Source organism: Saccostrea cucullata, unplaced genomic scaffold, assembly GCF_032062105.1.
Source record: "Saccostrea cucullata isolate Sc308-1 unplaced genomic scaffold, CSIRO_AGI_Scuc_v1 ctg765, whole genome shotgun sequence".
Classification (NCBI taxonomy): Eukaryota; Metazoa; Mollusca; class Bivalvia; order Ostreida; family Ostreidae; genus Saccostrea; species Saccostrea cuccullata.
In genome coordinates this window covers 386,510-405,517 of record NW_026932784.1, presented here as the reverse complement: position 1 = coordinate 405,517, position 19,008 = coordinate 386,510, and the positions used below count along the sequence as shown (strand labels likewise).

Below are 19,008 nucleotides of genomic sequence, written 5' to 3'. Positions count from 1 at the left end.
ACAGACAGACAGACGGACAGACAGAGTGATTACTATAGGGCACCCGCAAATCCTTGCGGGGCCCTAACTAGCATTGAGTACTGAAAAACTTCATATTTCCATTTACTACATGCACAAAATCTAACATTAAATTTCATATATTTACAAAATAAACATATTTTACTGTTGTACCACTAGCATTTTTCGAAGACTAAAACATTTTACTTTTTAAAAGTAGGGATGGCAATTTCTAATTGGTTAACCAGTTACTGGGTGGAAACGATAGTAACTGGTTAGAAAATCTATAATCAGTTAGTCGGAAAAAAAAAATTAATTTGTGTAAATTTGAACACAATTTTCTAAAATTTCAATTTTAAAAATCATAATTAAAAAATATCGAAAATGTTTGCATTTTTGACTTTCAATTTAAGGTGATTTGGAGATAATTAAGGCTCACAGATTGACATCTTAGGGGTGCATGTAATTGGTCAGTTTTTGAGATGTTAATTGTTGTTTAAACACTATGTGCCTTTACCCAGTCTGTCCTGCGTTTCTCTAATGATTTTAATTAAAAGACTGATCAGCAGCGTGAAGTGATATAATGTGTATCTACCCCCTTCTATCCGTTATAATTACCTATCACATTATATTACAAAACAAACATTGTAAATTATGACAATGACTTATTCTCTTAAATGTACATACATTCATTAAGTGAGAGTTGGACTTCTTTTTGATAATTGTTACAATATAGAATGAGCTTGTGAGACATATATTCAGATTTTTTTAATGTATCTGAGACTTGCACGTATTCTGATTTCTTTCATTTTTCTTTAATTTTTTCTTTCACTAAATTGAAATAAAATATAAACAGTGTTCTAATAAAATGTGAACATATTATTTCTACTTGTAACATCTTTTTAGCCTTGAAATCTTCAGAGAATTTTTGATACGATTAACCGATTAATCGGTTGGAACGACTTGCAGTTAACCTAGTGATGGGGAATCGGAAAAAAATCAGAATCGATTATCAGTAATAATCGGCTGGGCATAATCGATTAATAATCGATTATAATCGAAATTTTGAACTTTAATGAAATTAATCTGTTAATATAGAAATGTTAAAACTTATTCAGATTTCTGTCAGACTTTTACACAAAAATCATTTACTAACATAAAATATTCAAAAATGTTAATTGAAATTTCTTTTTTAAATGTGGAAAATGATATTTTGTTCACTTAAAACAATGTAGGACTATTGAAACAGAAATGGAATTTATTTTTTTTTATAAAGTACATGCAATGGGTATTTTACTGATATTAGTCCCAACTTTTATTTAATACATGTATTTATTTCTTAAAATTAGTTTTAATTAGTTAAAATTGCAAGTTTTAAAAGTAGTTATCCAGAAGTAAGACTTGTATTTCTGATTACAATTACGTTTAAAGATTGACTAGACTAATTATGTTTTCCTTTGTATAGTAAAACCTTGCAATATCACCGTTTCCTGGTTTTAGTCTAACCCCATATTTAATCATGGCGGTAAAAGTATCAACAAGACACGGAATCCTTCCATTTTTTCAACATTTATCACTACTTTTATGCTCTTTGCACTTGGATTTGGTAATAAAATTAAAGTATGACAATTTAATTTTTTGTTAGCGATGTCGGCGACATTCATTTTATAATCGATTAGTAGCATCGAAGAGCTTCTAACGACCGACAATCGATTGTCGGCGACAATCGTTCCATCACTAAGTTAACCGATTGGCAATTTTGTATTCGACTGCCATCCCTATTTAAAAGTAAATCAAATGTCACTGATCTGATAAGTGGTTGAAGTTCCTAATTCAGCATAAAATTTTAATCAAACAGAACCCTTGATTATAACTCACCAGTCATCATGTAATCAAATGTAAGTTCTTCTCCTTTTTCTATGTCCCTCTTGGAGAACAAAGCAATGCGAGGTAGGCGGGGGTCTAGAGTATTTATCCACACAGCAAACACTTCCAAGTTTGGGTCACACTGCAGATATATAAAAACAAAGGTTATCAGAGAATATGAGCTCTCAACAAGTGTCTTATAGTTAAGCAAAGTCCTACACTCATACTCTAGTAGTGAGCAACCCTAGAAGCAAAACTTATGAATACAATTTGGTCCACATAGTCACATTTACTTAAAAAATGAATTTCATTTTTGAAGATTCATAAATCATGAGGACATGAACTACGATGCTTCAAGTCGGCATTCATGATAAATATGCCGGTGTGAAGTGTAGTAGTTCATGTACCTCATGAATCTTCAAAAATTAAATTCATTTCTTCTAAATACATTATTTTCTAATGAGTAGTGTTGTAAAATTGGACAAATTTTACTATCGATTATCAAATTGAATCGGAAGAACACAATCGATTATTATATAATCGATAATTTGAACTATCAATAAAGTGCCCCGCCACAGCATGATACGCCCGTCAAATATTGTTCAATAATCATAAATTGGTTAGGATGCAAGAAAATCAGGTAGCCTTGATTAACAGATTAACACAGATTTCAATTATCTATTTTCCATTTCTTATTATACATCTCTAAGAGACTTACAGTGTAGGGATTGATTATAACAAATAATACTAGTGAGACATGACTGCAATTTGTCGCAAATATATAAAATTTGAAATATAATGTTTTTTTTTTCAATTAACACATGTATAATTAGTTTTAATCATATTGTACAATACTAATTTAGTTTTAATCATGCATACACTAAAACATCAATTTGTTTTAATTAATTACACCAATTGAAAGATCTTTATCTGGACTAGCTATCAAGAACTTTTAATTAACACAACAACTATGAGACCATTTCTTTTTACCCAACTCCCAAGAGATAAATTAAGATAACTAGATTAAGAGATGCTCTTAGCTCCTGACAATAAACTCATTAATTTCTCTCTAATTTGACATGCAAATTTCTGCTATCAAAATTCTTCTTGACCAGTGTTTGATAATTAAGCCCATGGGACAAAATGAATTCCTCTCAAAGCATAAACATTTGTTACAGATTGCTGTAAAGTACATAATGAAAAAATAAGTTTTTACTTAATTTAACGTTTTTTAATAAGCTAGGATACAACTATATTTTTACATTTTTTAGGATTATGAAATTTAGAATTTAATAGACATAGTTTTTTTTTAAAAATTCATTTTAATTATAGGTCACAGTGACCTTGAAATAGGCCGCGACACACCTTCTACTTTAGATGTATACTTTTGCCAAGTTTGAAAGCTCTAGGTCTAATAGTTTTCTAGTTATGAGCCGGACAGGATTTTTCCATATTTTGCTATAGCATCTTTGTTGCAAATAAATAAAAATTGAAATGTAATTTTTTTTTTCAAATTAACACATATATAACTAGAAAACTGACCAGTCAGCAAGGGCCCCGCCATGGGGTAGAATTAAAAGGGTGCAGCTTACGGAATGACTCAAAATATACGAAAAATAAGCAACAGCAACTGTATTCTTAAAATTTCAAGATAATTCCTGAACATTCAAAAACCTGAAAATAATATCCTTGTACTTACATTAGGCAGTAAAGAATGACTTAACATTGAATGTATATTTAAACAATTATGAAGCTTGTGTTATATAAAATCCAGCCTTCAATGAATGCAAATATCATGAAGGCTTGACCTTAACTTCAAACAAACAGCAGTTGCAGACAAAGGTTTTCATTAATCTTAAAGACAGATAAAGAAAAGCCTAACTAAATTTTCTGCAGCAGGCTAGATAATTAATCCCAAGGGATTAATTGTATCTCTCTCATCATTTTCTTTTAAAGTTACAATAAGAACTTTTTCAGTATTAATGATAGAATGGGGTTTTTATACAACTACCTTAAAAATTAATAATATTCTTGAATTAACATAAGTAACAAAAGTAAATCAAAAAATCTTCTTTAATCTATTTCTTGATTTTAGAATTCAATGAAATCATAACTATTAAACAAAAATAAATTATGAAAATTTATATTCAAATCCACATTTCAGAGTGTTCATAACATTCCAAATTGACTAAACTTCAAAACAAACTTCATTTGTAGACAGAGGTGGTAATTATGTTCCCCAAACGAAGTTGGGGAACATATTGTTTTTACTCTGTTTCTTATTATTATTATTATTATTATTATTTTTCTTCTTCTTCTTCCTGGAACTTTTTTGTCCGGGAATGATCTTGTAAACTGTTCGTCCAATGTAGGTAAAACCTTTTTAGGGTAAGTAGACATGTTATGTAGATTTGCGGAATCAAGGTCATTTTGCGCGCACGTGCTTGCAAGAGCGTGCACGTGCAACACGTGAAATGACCAATATAATAGATATAGCCACAACTGTTCTGTTTTTAAATGAAATGCTTTGAAACTCATAATGTGAGGATACATTAGTAGTATAGACATGATGACATGGTGAAAATAGCAAGATCTCACGCGCATGCACGTGCACTTCGCTCTGATTGGCTGCAACTAAAGTCTCAATATCTTTCTTGTTTTTTGACGAAATCCTTTGAAATTTTGAACATAGCCATGCATCAGGATATCCTACAACATGAAATAAAGCAATTATCATGAAAACACGTGCATGCACGTGCGCTGCAATCTGATTGGCTGAAACTTTAAACAGCTATAACTCCCTTGGTTTTCAACCAAACAGGATGGGATTTGGAACATAGATAGATATAATGGACTTCTACAAGTAGGTATGGTCACCATGCACATGCATACACGTGCGTGTACATGTGCTGCAATCTGATTGGCTGAAACTTTAAACAGCTATAACTCCCTTAGTTTTCACCCAAACGGGGTTGAATTTAGAACATAGATAGATGTAATGGACTTCTACAAGAAGGTATGGTCACCATGCTCATGTATGGACGTGCGTGCACGTGAAATGAGAAAAATCAAACATATACACTTGAATGAGCGAATTTTTTTTTTAATAATTTTGGATTAAATACTTTAATATTCAGTATACTAAAAATAAAGATTGTGTAGACAAGATGATATGGTCATGACGCATATGCATTCACATGTGCACGCGTGCAATGCTAAAGTTTAAATGATTTTTGTACACTTCTTTGTTAATGTTGTTAAAATCTCAGATGCATAGAGGTTGTCTTAGTTAATGAAGCTTACAGGGAATATGGCACCAAAAGGGAGTTGGGGAGCGTTTGGGGAACATCTGTAACGGTCCCCGTTACAATTAGCACTAGTTCATCTCAATGTGACAGATAAAGATAATGCTCTGGATTTTCTTCAGGAGGAAAGCTAATTAATCCCAAGGGACTCATATAGCAGCATTCAGTTTACAATGGGAACATCTTCAGCAGTTATCTCTCTTTGCCAATGCATTCTTTTATAAAGTTAAGGAATGTACCCCACCACCCCAGCTCCAAACCAGGGGACATAGAGAACCAAACTTAGCATCAAAATATGTATTTCTGCCTACTGAACTACCATACCAAATTTGAACTTAATTGGGCAATCATAAAAAAAGTTGCCCATTCATTCTTATGCATAGTTAAGGAATCTACCCCACCACCCCAGCTCCAAACCAGAAGACATAGAGAACCAAACTTAGCATCAAAATATGTATTTTTGCCTACTGAACCACCATACCAAATTTGAACTTGATTGGGCAACCATAAAAAAAGTTATTAGAAAAAAACAGAAAATTTGTGGACGGAAGAGTGACAGACGGACAGACAGACAGACAGACAGACGGACAGACAGAGTGATTACTATAGGGCACCCGCAAATCCTTGCGGGGCCCTAATTAGTTTTAATCATATTATACAATACTAATTTAGTTTTAATCATACACTAAAACATCAATTTGTTTTAATTTCATTACACCTATTGAAAGATCTTTATCTGGACTAGCCATCAAGAACTCTTAATTAGCACAAGCAACTATGAGGCCATTTCTTTTTGCCCAACTCCCAAGAGATAAATTAAGATAGCATCTGCATCAGATCTAGAGATGCTCTTAGCTCCTGACAATAAACTCATTAATTTTTCTCTAATTTGACATGCAAATTTCTGCTATCAAAATTCTTCTTGACCAGTGCTTGATAATTAAGCCCATGACAAACTGAATTCCTCTCAAAGCATAAACATTTGTTACAGATTGCTGTAAAGTATATAATGAAAAAACAAGTTTTTACTTAATTTAACGGTTTTTAATAAGCATATAACTATATTTTTACATTTTTTAGGATTATAAAATTTAGAATTTAAAAGACTTAGTTCTTTTAAAAAATTCACTATAATTAAAGGTCACAGTGACCTTGAAATAGGCCACGACACACCTTCTACTTTAGATGTATACTTTTGCCAAGTTTGAAAGCTCTAGGTCTAATAGTTTTCTAGTTATGAGCCGGACAGGATTTTTCCATATTTGGCTATAGCATCTTTATTAAAGGTCAGAGCGACCTACTTTTTGTGCGCGACACACCGTCTACCCAAGAAGTATAAGTTGACAAAGTTTGATAATCCTAGGCCTAATAGTATTCAAGTTATGAGCCGGACAGGAATGGACAGACGGACGGACACGAAGCCTATAACATAATAGTCCCGTCTTAAGACGGGCGTATAAAAAGGGTTAAATTTATTCATCCTGAGAAGTATTTTAAATAGTCATAAATAAAAACAATGTTAAACTCAATAAACTGATTCATTCATTTATTGAATACACATTTTCTGACTTGCATACATAACTCCGTAGTACTTATAGGAAGCGCCTTTCCAACAATGAATTTTAGGGTAAGATTATTGAGGGTTTTAATTTTTTCTGCGCTGAGTTTTCCTAGTTAGAATAATCTAATTGTGTCTCGGGAAACTGTAGAACATTTATCATTTTAACGATGGAACTTTCTATCTGTTTTCCTTGTTTAGTTATTAGCCAGTGTAGGTTGTAGCATTTTTTTAACTGTAGTCTGGTCCGATTTATAGAAAAAATACTTCTAACGGCAAATAATTATTATTTGGTCCAGCATAGTTTTTAAACCTAATTCAAGTATGCTAAATCCAAAAAAATATGCTGGCCTTCTTGAAAATGGTGTTAAAGAGGTCAAAATGGTGATTCAAAATTTTTCTTATTTTCTCTCAATATCGTTTAAAAAGGAAAAATAATGTGTGAATATCTTACTGAGTGTAATACAAGTATAAAAATGATAATATGTGCTAACATTATTAGTTTAACTCAGAAATTTAGTTGTTTTTACACTTCATTCGAATTTTTCTCTGATCTATTTGTCTATTGTTTCTTTATTCTTCTTTTGTTCAGGATTTTACATTTGCAAACATCCATACACTGCAAATTTGTATTTATTCCTCTACATCTCACTAATCTACAATTGAATGATGGTGCAGCTGCAAGTTAAAAGTCAAAATGGCGATTCAAAATGGCGTACATTCCTTTTTTTCAAATTATTTCTTAATATCGTTTACATAAGAGAAAGGATTTGTGAATATTTTATTGAGCGATATACAACTAGGCAAAATTCTTACAGAACACTAGTATGATCACTTTTAATCGGAAAATTTAGTCGTTTAAATTTAAAATGTGTTATTTAGCTCAAAATGGCAATTCAAATGACGTTTTTACACTCGATTTCGTAAAATACTCAAACTGCTTAATTATGAATCTTTTTGCAGAAAATAAATTAGTTTGTTTTTTACATATAAGTATATTGATTATTCCATTAAATATGAACAACCAAAAAATACTAGAAAAGATTCATTTCTTTCTGGAAATAGTTAAAACAAACTCGACTTAAGAGTTCCCAAATTTTCCTCCTCGTATTTGACCGTGTTCCAAAGCCTTTGAGCCCCCGTCCACCTAAAATTATTCCTGAATCCTATCTTTATCAACTCGCATTTCTACCTCAACATCCCTCATCACACCATCAAATATAACTGAAGAAATTCTTGTCCGATTTCATCGAATACTTTGTTCTAGCTTTTTAGCACTTATAAGAACTTAGTATTATCCCCTTACATATTCTATTCCAGCTTTATTTGCTATGTGTTTCAGTCTGTCTTCGGAATTTTGGTATTTTCAACAAGGGTGACAACCCTCTTGGCACGTAAAAGATCTTTTCTCTGGAGTTCGAAAAAGAGTAAGCTCACTGGGGGCCTCCAGAGAAACCAAAAACTTTCAGAAACCGATTTAAACTAATGGTCCGCCGAAACATGGCAGACAAATTGCCTACTCGACGTTAAACAATATTCAATCAATCAATCAATCAACACTCAAGGAACAACAAATTTATGTTCAAATGTTAAAAGTCTATTTTTTTTTTCTGGTACTGTGAGCAATTAGCTCACTAAATGATACCACCGTCTCCCATATGAATATAATAATGACAGTGTCCATGTTTTGCTATGTGAAACCCAAAATATGTGTTGGATCAAAAAGTAAAATAGGAGGTGCACAATGGCAATATGTAATAAAGATTCTGTGAAAATTTATCATATTTCATTCAGTGGTATGAGAGGAGTTGCGGATAAGAGATGGGCAACCCAAAGCGTAAAAGACGGACAGACGGACATACCGATTACTCTATAACCTCCCGCTTTTCAAGCGGGGGGGGGGGGGGGGTATTAAAAAAATCTCTGATATTCAAGACATGTAGCTCTTTATTTCGTAACCGCGTATAGATTTGTTGTCTTTTAGGGTAGAAAGGTCATTCTATTAGCAAGAAAATTCTCAAACGTTATTATCTGGAATCACATTTGTGCATATTTTGGTGAGAAAAGTTGTATAATTATGCAATTTAAGTGAGCCTGCAGATTCCTCGTAATTTCTATCACTTACAAGCTTTCGTACCAAAAGGCCCAAGCCATTCTTGACTTCGATCTAATGAACACTTCTCTTGACAACAAAATTTTCTTGAACACTCCAAGAACTTTACAAGGCAACTTGATCCACTTCTTTGTTAGGATAGTGTAAGGTTGTATCAAGAATCGAGGAGGGACTGAACACATTTTCTTCTTTCAGATTTTGTAAATTTCAAAATTTTTGAATTCATATACACTGTTCAGTACAAAATTGGTGGAGGAGGACCGATCACAACAGGAAATATTTGAGAATGCAGTTGAATTTTTGACTGAGAATAACAAAATGCAAATGTAGGGACAAAGACTCAGAGCTGGACAATCAAGAAAATTTATGTTTTACGTATATTATAGTAATAATTCTTAATAAATATGTTTATATTTGGATATTATAATATTTTCAGATTTATATGATGTAACAATTACTAGCCCTCTAATTGGTCGTGGTTCATCATTTTAAAAATCATACGAAGTTATGTTGCACTAGACCTTCCACATGAACATAAACATTTTTTTTGCTTCACTGGACTAAAATTAGATCAAGAATTTCCAACAACTGATACGATTTACAGTCCCTGAAACGTTCTACTTTCCCAATTTTCCGTTCGCTCACCGTTCGTTCACCGTTCGTTCAGCGTTCGTTCACCGTTCGTTCAGCGTGCGTTCACCGTTCGCTCTTCGTTCACAGTATTGCGTTCACCGTTCACCGTGCGCTCGCGTTCACTGTTCACAAAACGTTCACCGTTCGCTCTTCGTTCCGTTTACTTTGCGTTCACCTTGCGTTCACCGTTTACTTATCGTTCAGTCTTCATTGTCATTCGGAACTCCGAAGTGAAAGGACTTATCTTTTTGATGGTAAGTATTTACATGCTTTTTTAATTAAATAACTTAGATATCGTGTTTAAAGAATAATTATTTCATTGCAAAAATTATCCATGATATGTATATTTCTATTATTATAACTCAGCTGTTATTTATTTCATGAATTTTCCCTGGAAAATAATTAATACATTAAGTACCTACATGTATGTAGAACGATGCTAAAATATTAAATTAAAAAAAGGGCAATGTACAAATGCTTCACGCACGGCATCAATTTGATGTCATTTTAAAGAGGACAAATTATTAATGGATGTATAATAATTAATCGAAGTCTTTTACAGGACAAGAATACATAAAAAAAAAATTATTTCTACAGTAACACTTATTTAAACTACATGTAGGTTTGAGAAATATGAACAGACTGCAAATATTCAGTTAATTAAATATCTTTAGAGCTAATTAAATTGATGGTGTGGTTTTAAATAATTTTAGAAAAGACCAACTTTTTAAAATAGTCTATTATTAGAGAAGAAAAATTTCTTCCTTCTCCGTACCTAAACATGTTTAAAAAATATCTTTCTTGCTATTCAGTATAATTAACCCCCCCCCCCCCGGTGCCTTTTCTCCCGAAATAAAATTCCTATTGAGTTTTTTCAGTATATTTTAATTTTTATTGTAACACAAGAAAATCAGCCTTAAAACCAACATCAAACAGTCATTAAACAATAATATTTTAGTATAAACTTGTGCCGACAGTAGTATTTTAAATTGGCAGGGAATATGTTTCACATTCAATTTAAAACTTAATCCTTCCAAGTATATATTCGAATTATTTTTTTTTTCTGCAGGAATGCAAAAATCAGATCTAGAAATGATAGGGAAAAATATTAAAATTTCTTGGAATACTAAGTGACTCCTTGCCTTCGGCATGTTCGGTGAAACGCGATTTCCACACCTCCACTGTGTCGAATTATTTTGATTGACAGCACAAGCACGCTACTACAAATATAGCACGGACTTCCTGTGAACTCTGTGAACTTGATGATGGAAAATAAAAGCCAATGATTACTGTCAAATGGATTTGTCAATCTAAAAAATAAAGATTACCTTTATTGCTTGGAATATTTAGGAAAAATAATTAGAATTTTCATTTGATACAACATATATCTGAGAATCGAGGGGGTTATCTCTCTCTCTCTCTCTCTCTCTCTCTCTCTCTCTCTCTCTCTCTCTCTCTCGTACATTTCTCTGTTCAATAAAAACTATGACAACACATTACTTATTTAGTTTTGAAAATTTAATCTACACATGTATTACAAATAATTTGAATGCCTCTTTCCAACATCTTGACCGAGAATAATCACGGCCGGGAAATGTCTACAGATACATGAAGAAGTTAGCTAAAATAATCGTCATAAAAGAATAAAAAGGCACATAAATATAGAATATTTTGCAGTAGAAGTTAAATAAATTAAACGAGAATTTTTATGCAGTACGATAACAGTCAATGTCAACAGATAATTGTGAATTGAAAAAAAAAAATCCGTTATTTTACTCAGAATCGCTTTGGCACGGAAATACATGTACGGTTGTTTCAACCCCGTACAATGTAATTAATTCATTCTATAAGTAGCAGTTTTATCTTCAGAAGTCCACATTATTTTATTAGTGAAAAGAATAAGCATAATTATTTACTATATAAGTAAATTATTTTATTTTTTAAGTACACGCGGTAACAAATACACGTTTGACGGCGATTAAAATCATGTTATTAAAATATCGATTTAAACATAAGTATGTGCAGAAAAAAATGTTAACTTTTTATTTATTTATTTATTAATTTATTAATTAAGTTATTTATTTATTTATTTATTTATTTATTTATCTATAGTTTATCTCAGTAGTAGTTTTATCTTCTAAAATCCACATTATTTTATTAGTTAAAAGAATAAGCATATTATTTATTTACTATATAAGATTAATTTATTTTTTAACTACACGCAGTAACAAATACACGTTTGACGGCGATTAAAATCATGTTATTAAAATATCGATTTAAACATACGTATGTGTAGATTTTTTTTTTTACTATTATTTATTTATTTATTTATCTATTTTGTTTTTCTTTTGTTTATCTAATGTGTATTTCTATTTATTTTTGACATTTGAATTATAGAATAAAAGAATAATTTCAATACAAGGAAAAGACCGAAGGCATTCCGAATAAATCGTTCATCTTGCGTTCACCGTTCGTTCACCGTTCACTTCGCGCTCGCGTTTGCGCTCTGTTCGCGTTCTGCGTTCACTCACCGTTCACACATCGTTCACCAAGTTGCGTTCACCGTTCGCACATCGTTCACTCACCGTTCGCTCTGCGTTCGTTCACCGTTCGTTCAGCGTTCGTTCACCGTTCAGGTGGGAAAGTAGAACGTTTCAGGGACTGTAGCAACCCTCGAACTACAATGTTCACTCGCCTTGATGCTCGGGGAATACTGCTCTTGTGGTAGTTTAATTTTCATATTGTCCTCAAAACAGCAATGATTGTACAATGTATGATATTATTAACTATTCATATCAAGAAGCATGATAAGACGGGTAATAGGTAAAATGTTTTCGGAATTGTCGTCAAAAATTTATCTTAATAATAGAAGTAATTAAACAAAAATCCGTGTTATAAAAATCCTAAGTCATTAATAAAAATATCCTTCAACTTTCATTACGTTTGAACATTATTTCATGAATAAAGAAAAACCTGTAATTTATTTTCTGCAAAACAAATCAGAATTAAGCAGTTTGGGTATTTTACGAAATCGAGTGTATAAAACATCATTTGAATTGCCATTTTGAGCTAAATAACACATCTTAAATTTAAACGACTAAATTTTCCGATTTAAAGTGATCATATTAGTGTTCTATTGGAATTTTACATAGTTGTACTTCGCTCAATAAGATATTCACAAATCCTTTCTCCTGTGTAAACGATTAAGAAATAATTTGAAGAAAAAGATGAATATCTGCCATTTTGAATCGCCATTTTGACTTTTAACTTGCAGCTGCACCATCATTCAATTGTAGATTAGTGAGATGTAGAGTATGGATGTTTGCAAATTTAAAATCCTGAACAAAGAAGAATAAAGAAACAATAGACAAATAAATCAGAGAAAATTCGAATTAAGTGTAAAAAACGACTAAATTTTCTGAGTTAAACTAATAATGTTAGCATTCTATTAGGGCTGGGTATTGGCCAAAGATTTCGTATTGCGCTATATTGCGATATTTTTAACTGTATTACGATATGTATTGCAATATTTTCAACGTTATAAAAATGTCATTTTCTTATAATATCAACATTAATTTACATGCAAAATGTACATAACTATAATCAGTAAGCAAAAAGAAAAAAATCTTGTGGATTTTATTAGATTTCTGCTTTGAAATACACCCATAAAACAGCTTCTGTTTTACTGTTTGACTTAATAACAACCTGTCAAACATTTATTTTTATGTTTAATGATGAAATTCCTTAGTCTAAGCATTTTGCCAATATACCGATATTACAAAAACATATTGCAATACGATATTTTTTGTCATTGTATTGCAATATACCGAAATATCGATATTTTTGCCCAGCCCTACATTCTATTATCATTTTTATACTTGTATTACACTCAGTAAAATATTCACATATTATTTTTTCCTTTTTTTAACGATACTGAGAGAAAATTAGAAAAATTGGATGTCCGCCATTTTGAATCGCCATTTTGATCTCTTTAACACCATTTTCATGAAGGCCAGCATATTTTTTCGGATTCAGCATACTCGATTTAGGTTAAATAAAGTGCCGCGCCACAGCATGATACGCCCGTCGAAAACTTAAAATTTTCTTGAACAAATTATAATAAATATTACATCACTGATAGATTTCTGTGCTGGTTGTGTTAGACCTTGTCAAATGACCATCATATTAAACAATATCAAATTAGTCTTAACAACTTAATCTATACCAAATTAATTTTGAAAAGAAAAGGATGGTCATCAAATGACATGTTATAAACTGACCAGCAGTTCTTCTGTCAAATCCCCTAAGGGTACAGATAAGACTGCTTTATCAGATAGCCTTCCTACATTGAACTCATTAATTAATCTTAACTGGATGCTTGTCTACTCATTACTAACAAGAGATGAATGGGTCTGCACTATCTACCATAATTTTTTTTTGAAAACATAAAATACTCAAATTTTTTTTTGGGGGGGTTGAGATTTAATGTCCAACAGGTTTTAATATAACCCATATCAAAAAATAATACAGAAAAGTATATTTTTAATATATTTTTAATACATTCATTTTTGTACTTTCTTAAAATAATACAGAAAAAATATATTATTTTCCTATCACAAAAAATTCAGTATATCATTTTTGTATTAAAATTTGACTTTGATTTTGTACAGTGTATTATTTTTGTATTTTTTGGACTTAGATTATTTTCAGTGTATTATTTTTGTATTTTTTTTGGACTTAGACTATTTTCAGTGTATTATTTTTGTATTTTTTCAGGACTTAGTTTTTCCAGATGTATTTTTTCTGTATCAAATTTGAACTTAGTAATTTTACAGAAAAGTCTATACAGTTAGACTGTATCATTTCTGTATTAAATTTGGACTTAATAATTTTACAGACAGTTTGTCTGTATTATTTTTATATCAAATTTAGACTTAGTAATTTTACAGAGTTTGTCTGTATTATTTCTATATTAAATTTTGACTTTGTAATTTTATAGAAAAGACCTTACAGTTAGACTATTATTTTTATATTAAATTTGGACTTGGTAATTTTACAGAAAGATGGTCAGTATTTTTTGTCTCAAATTTGATTTTAGTACATTTACAGAAAATTCCATATATTTGGTCTCTATTTCTTTTTGTTGTTGGGGGGGGGGGGGGGGGGGTAAATTTAGACATATTTTCTATTTACATTGGTCTTTATGAACTTTATAAATTTTAGAGAAATTCCTTGCAAAATGTCTGCTGCTTTTTTTTTTATAAGTTTATAGCATACCCGGTACTTAGAAAATTTTTATTATATATTTTTTTCAGGAATCTTGGTATCTGATTATCTAGAACTTAAATAATTAATTGGTACTAAAATTTATGTTAATCTCAATAAGTGGTAATCCAGAGAAATATTTCCATCTTGGGCATGAAGATTTTACAGCGGGTTTACAATGACTTTTCAGCGGGTTTACATCTTTCACGTGTTTACATCTATCACACAACAGGTGGTCTTGCAGGCTAACAAATGATTGCATCATACTACAATTCAGAAATTACGTGATTTACCTGTGCACATGGAAAGTCCCAACTAGCTATTACCATGCATACGATGTTTTCTTCAGATTTTAGTATTTTAGTATATATGTGCATTTTTTTCACTCAGAGAAGGAATCATATTCAAATTATCCTAAATAAATTTCAAGAAATGAGCTTACAATGTTCAAGTCTAGAAAGGGATGTGCAAGTAGTAGGTTTCCTAATTAAATTATCAGTGTGTTTAAGATAGATATTTACACTAGAGAAAGTTAGCTGAAACATGTGCAAAAATTATTAAAGTTTGGAAGTATTAATTTTTTTAACCTGCTTGGACTGTGTTATTTGTGTAGTAGTACAGTCAATTTAATTAAACATTAAACGAAAATACTTTTTTCCAGGGAAGGAGGGGGGGGGGCATTTTTGAAAATACATGTAGAGACTATTCTCTTTACTTGGAAAATATTCTACCAACATTATCAAGTGAAAATTGATCTCTCTCTCCCCCCCCCCCCAAAAAAAAAAAAAAAATTAATGCCATGCATGTATAAATTTGTTTTGAAAAAAAAATGGCTTAAATAAGAAACATTGACCCTCAGCTTGTCAAATTTATCAGTACATTCAAAGAAACTAACTTAGTTTGTTGTTTTTTAGCCTTTTGTCACATCACATTCAGTTTTTGGTACAAAGTAAGTTGTTTTTATTCAGGTAAAATATCAGTTTTTCTTCAACTCTGTGTTTAATTCTACTCTCAGTTTAAAAAAAAACGATCCTGATTTTAATTAGTTAATAATTTACAAGTTAATTATCTTTGATCTTGGGCTAATTCTTGCATAATCAATGCAATCAAATGACAGTTTCTCAAGTTAAATCTTCTACCCTGACAGCCTGAGGCATGTTAATTAGCCAGGTGGCTCAGTGTGCTTGCGTTCAAGCGTGAAGTGATTTCCTGTCGTGAATTCACACTTGGTTGCGTTATGTAAACAAGAGATTATCAGTATGCACTGAATAAACAGAACAGCTAAGGAATACTGCCTACACTGGGAATATTTATTAATTTTTGTTAGGAAAAAAGGACATGGCGCCGAGAAAAGGGGGCATGGCTCTGTGCCTTGCTATTTTGCTTTAGATTCAACACTAAATTGATCCTTCTTCTTGAACTTTATGGTCTATTTTACAGGTCAACTTGTATAATTAAAAAAACAAAAACAAAACAATATGGCTGACCAGGAATCTTTCTCATCTGTAATCGGAAAATTTCTTAAAAACAAAAATAACGATTATAAGAAATGATTCCTAATAATTATTCTAGTAATGATCAAGGGTTTATTAAATTGATTCCATATTACTTATTAGACTTCGTACATAAATACATTTCCTCAGACTGTTAAAAATATTTTATATTTAAAAATCGGTTATCTTCGTAAATAAGGAGCTATTTGATTGGTCAGATTTTAAAATTTTTCTTTGCTTTTCTCTGATTGGTTAACGGTAAATTACCCACGCCATTTTGAAAAATAGATCGACGAACCGAATTGAGAGAGTTGGTGATGTTTAATAAAATTTAGCTAATATTCGCCGATGAAATTGGTAGAAAATAGATGTTTAGCTACAGCATGTTAGCATGGATCACATTTATAAACAAAGAAAAGCGAAAACGGAAGGAGGTTGGCGTTTTTCAAGCATCATGCCCTGGCTTTCCTGGTGTAAACAACGCCATATGCGGTAAGAATTTACATAAAATAGCACAGTAGTTTCAATTTTTAAAATGTGAAATGTAGATTAATAAATGTTATCTTTTAAAACCAATTCATAGTAGGTCAAATTAAATGCATATATATTGGATTTGTGGCGAAAGAGAGTTTTGTTATGCTACTTTCTATCTTGAATTGTATGGATAATTATGGGCTTTCAATGGCAAATGATATTATTTACATGGACCAAAAATGACTTAAAAATTAATTTCACCCTATCCCTCAGGCCTAAACATGGAATAATAACAGATAAAATCATCTTGGCATACAACCATTTAAATTTTGAAATGTGAAAGGGGGGGGGGGTAATCATTGCAACTAAGCTTCATGGATTTATGGTTTAGCATACTTATAATTTATTTCAAAAATGACTTGAGAAGAAGGTGGTAAGAAAGATTTTTTTTGGCACAAACTTATTATTTTTTATATCAATATAAGATGATCTGTATTTCCCTTGCCCAATATCAGTTTAAGATTTCAAATCAAATGACCCCCCCCCCAATAAAAGGGGGGGGGGGGGGGATAATGGCTCAATTTGTAGAATATTTTGCCATGAAAAATTCCAATGAGGTGTATTGACAGTTTTATATTTTCATTTTTTAATGCTCTGTATTTCTACCTGTTCTGCAAAACATTTATCAGTACTTTTACAGTTTGAGTGCCTCTGCAGAGCTATAGAAGAAAAGCTGTTTAGTTATAGAGGAATAGGACACCCACCCACCCTACCCCTTGAAGCATTACAGGTGTGTAACATTGACAATATCAGCTAATCATGTGAAGATTTCTTTTTGTGTGTGTCTGTGCATCTAATTTTGATATACCCCGGTACATTTTGATATTCTATTTTGTAGATTATGCAGGACCAAGCAGGATGACAGTGAGAAAACTGGAGATGTACTTCTTCAACAAAGTAAAGTGCTGTGCAAAAGAAACCCCAAAGCAGAGAGAAGATCTAGACTTTTGAATTCATATCTCATTGTAAATGTACAATTTACAAAGACAATAAGATTGATAAAACATGACTTAGAAATGAGGACAATTGAAGAGTGAATTCTGTATGTAAGACAGAAAAAATTAAGATTAATGCACAAAAAGTAACTAAATCAGTAATCTAAAGCCATTTCTCTTTAAAATCTGATTGAAAGCTGCATTTAAGAACAAGTTTTTCACGTTTTAAGCACTTTTCTAGGCACTGCTCTGTATTATTTAAAGCTTTTTTATGTACTTTTTGTCTATCATTCTTGTACCTTTTTTGAACTCCTAAATGTATTTTTTTTGTATTTTTCAGACTGTATGATTTTCCTATTTTTTTGTTTTAAATGTGATTTTAATACAGAAATAATAGACTGATACAAAATTAATACATTTTGTATTATTTTCCTATTTTTTTTTTTCAAGGTGCTCCAAATAATACAGAAATAATAGACTGATACAAAATTAATACATTTTGTATTATTTTCCTATTTTTTTTTCAAGGTGCTCCAAATAATACAGAAATAATATACTGATACAAAATTAATACATTTTGTATTATTTTCCTATTTTTTTTTTCAAGGTGCTCCAAATAATACAGAAATAATAGACTGATACAAAATTAATACATTTTGTATTATTTTCCCATTTTTTTTTTTTCAAGGTGCTCCAAATAATACAGAAATAATAGACTGATACAAAATTAATACATTTTGTATTATTTTCCTTTTTTTTTTCAAGGTGCTCCAAATAATACAGATATAATAGACTGATACAAAATTAATACATTTTGTATTATTTTTGTATTTTTTCTGAGAAATAAAGTATATTAAAAATATATTTTTTTGTGTTTCATTTCTAAGAAAGTGTATTATTTTTGACCTAATTTGGAACCAAGATAAAAAGGGTTCCAAATTTGGTCATTAAAAATATACTTTTTTTTGTATTATTTTTGTATTATTTTAATCTATTATTTTTATATTTATTTTCAATATGGGAATTCATATGGACATGCTGATTCCACCCCACCCCATAAAATTAGTTTTTAAATTAATGATATTACATAATATCAGATTAGTCTATTATGCAAAATCAAATTAGTTTTAATTACTTTTCATCAAATTCATTTTAAAACTTAAGCTAGCCAACAAGAGCTATTTTTAATCAAACAGGCTTACTCATTTGCCCAATACTCAAGGGATACAGATAACACCAATGCCCTGTCCGTTATCTCCTCACACTCAAAACCCATTAATTTCTCTCTAATTTGACATGCAATTTTCTG

At 30.9% G+C, this 19,008-nt stretch overlaps 1 protein-coding gene and 1 long non-coding RNA gene across 2 annotated transcripts in view; one reads left to right on the top strand and one right to left on the bottom strand.

The window, feature by feature from the left end:
* Window positions 1-19,008, bottom strand: part of LOC134236153 (histone-lysine N-methyltransferase SUV39H2-like) — a 35,664-nt gene that overhangs the window by 2,096 nt on the left and 14,560 nt on the right. The window contains exon 5 of the mRNA XM_062718330.1: window positions 1,876-2,005. Within this exon, the coding sequence (XP_062574314.1) occupies window positions 1,876-2,005 (130 nt within the window). The remainder of the gene's footprint in view (window positions 1-1,875; window positions 2,006-19,008) is intronic.
* Window positions 16,502-17,790, top strand: LOC134236161 (uncharacterized). The gene is made up of 3 exons (XR_009985547.1): window positions 16,502-16,722; window positions 17,405-17,494; window positions 17,603-17,790. It is a non-coding gene; the product is annotated as an uncharacterized LOC134236161 (long non-coding RNA).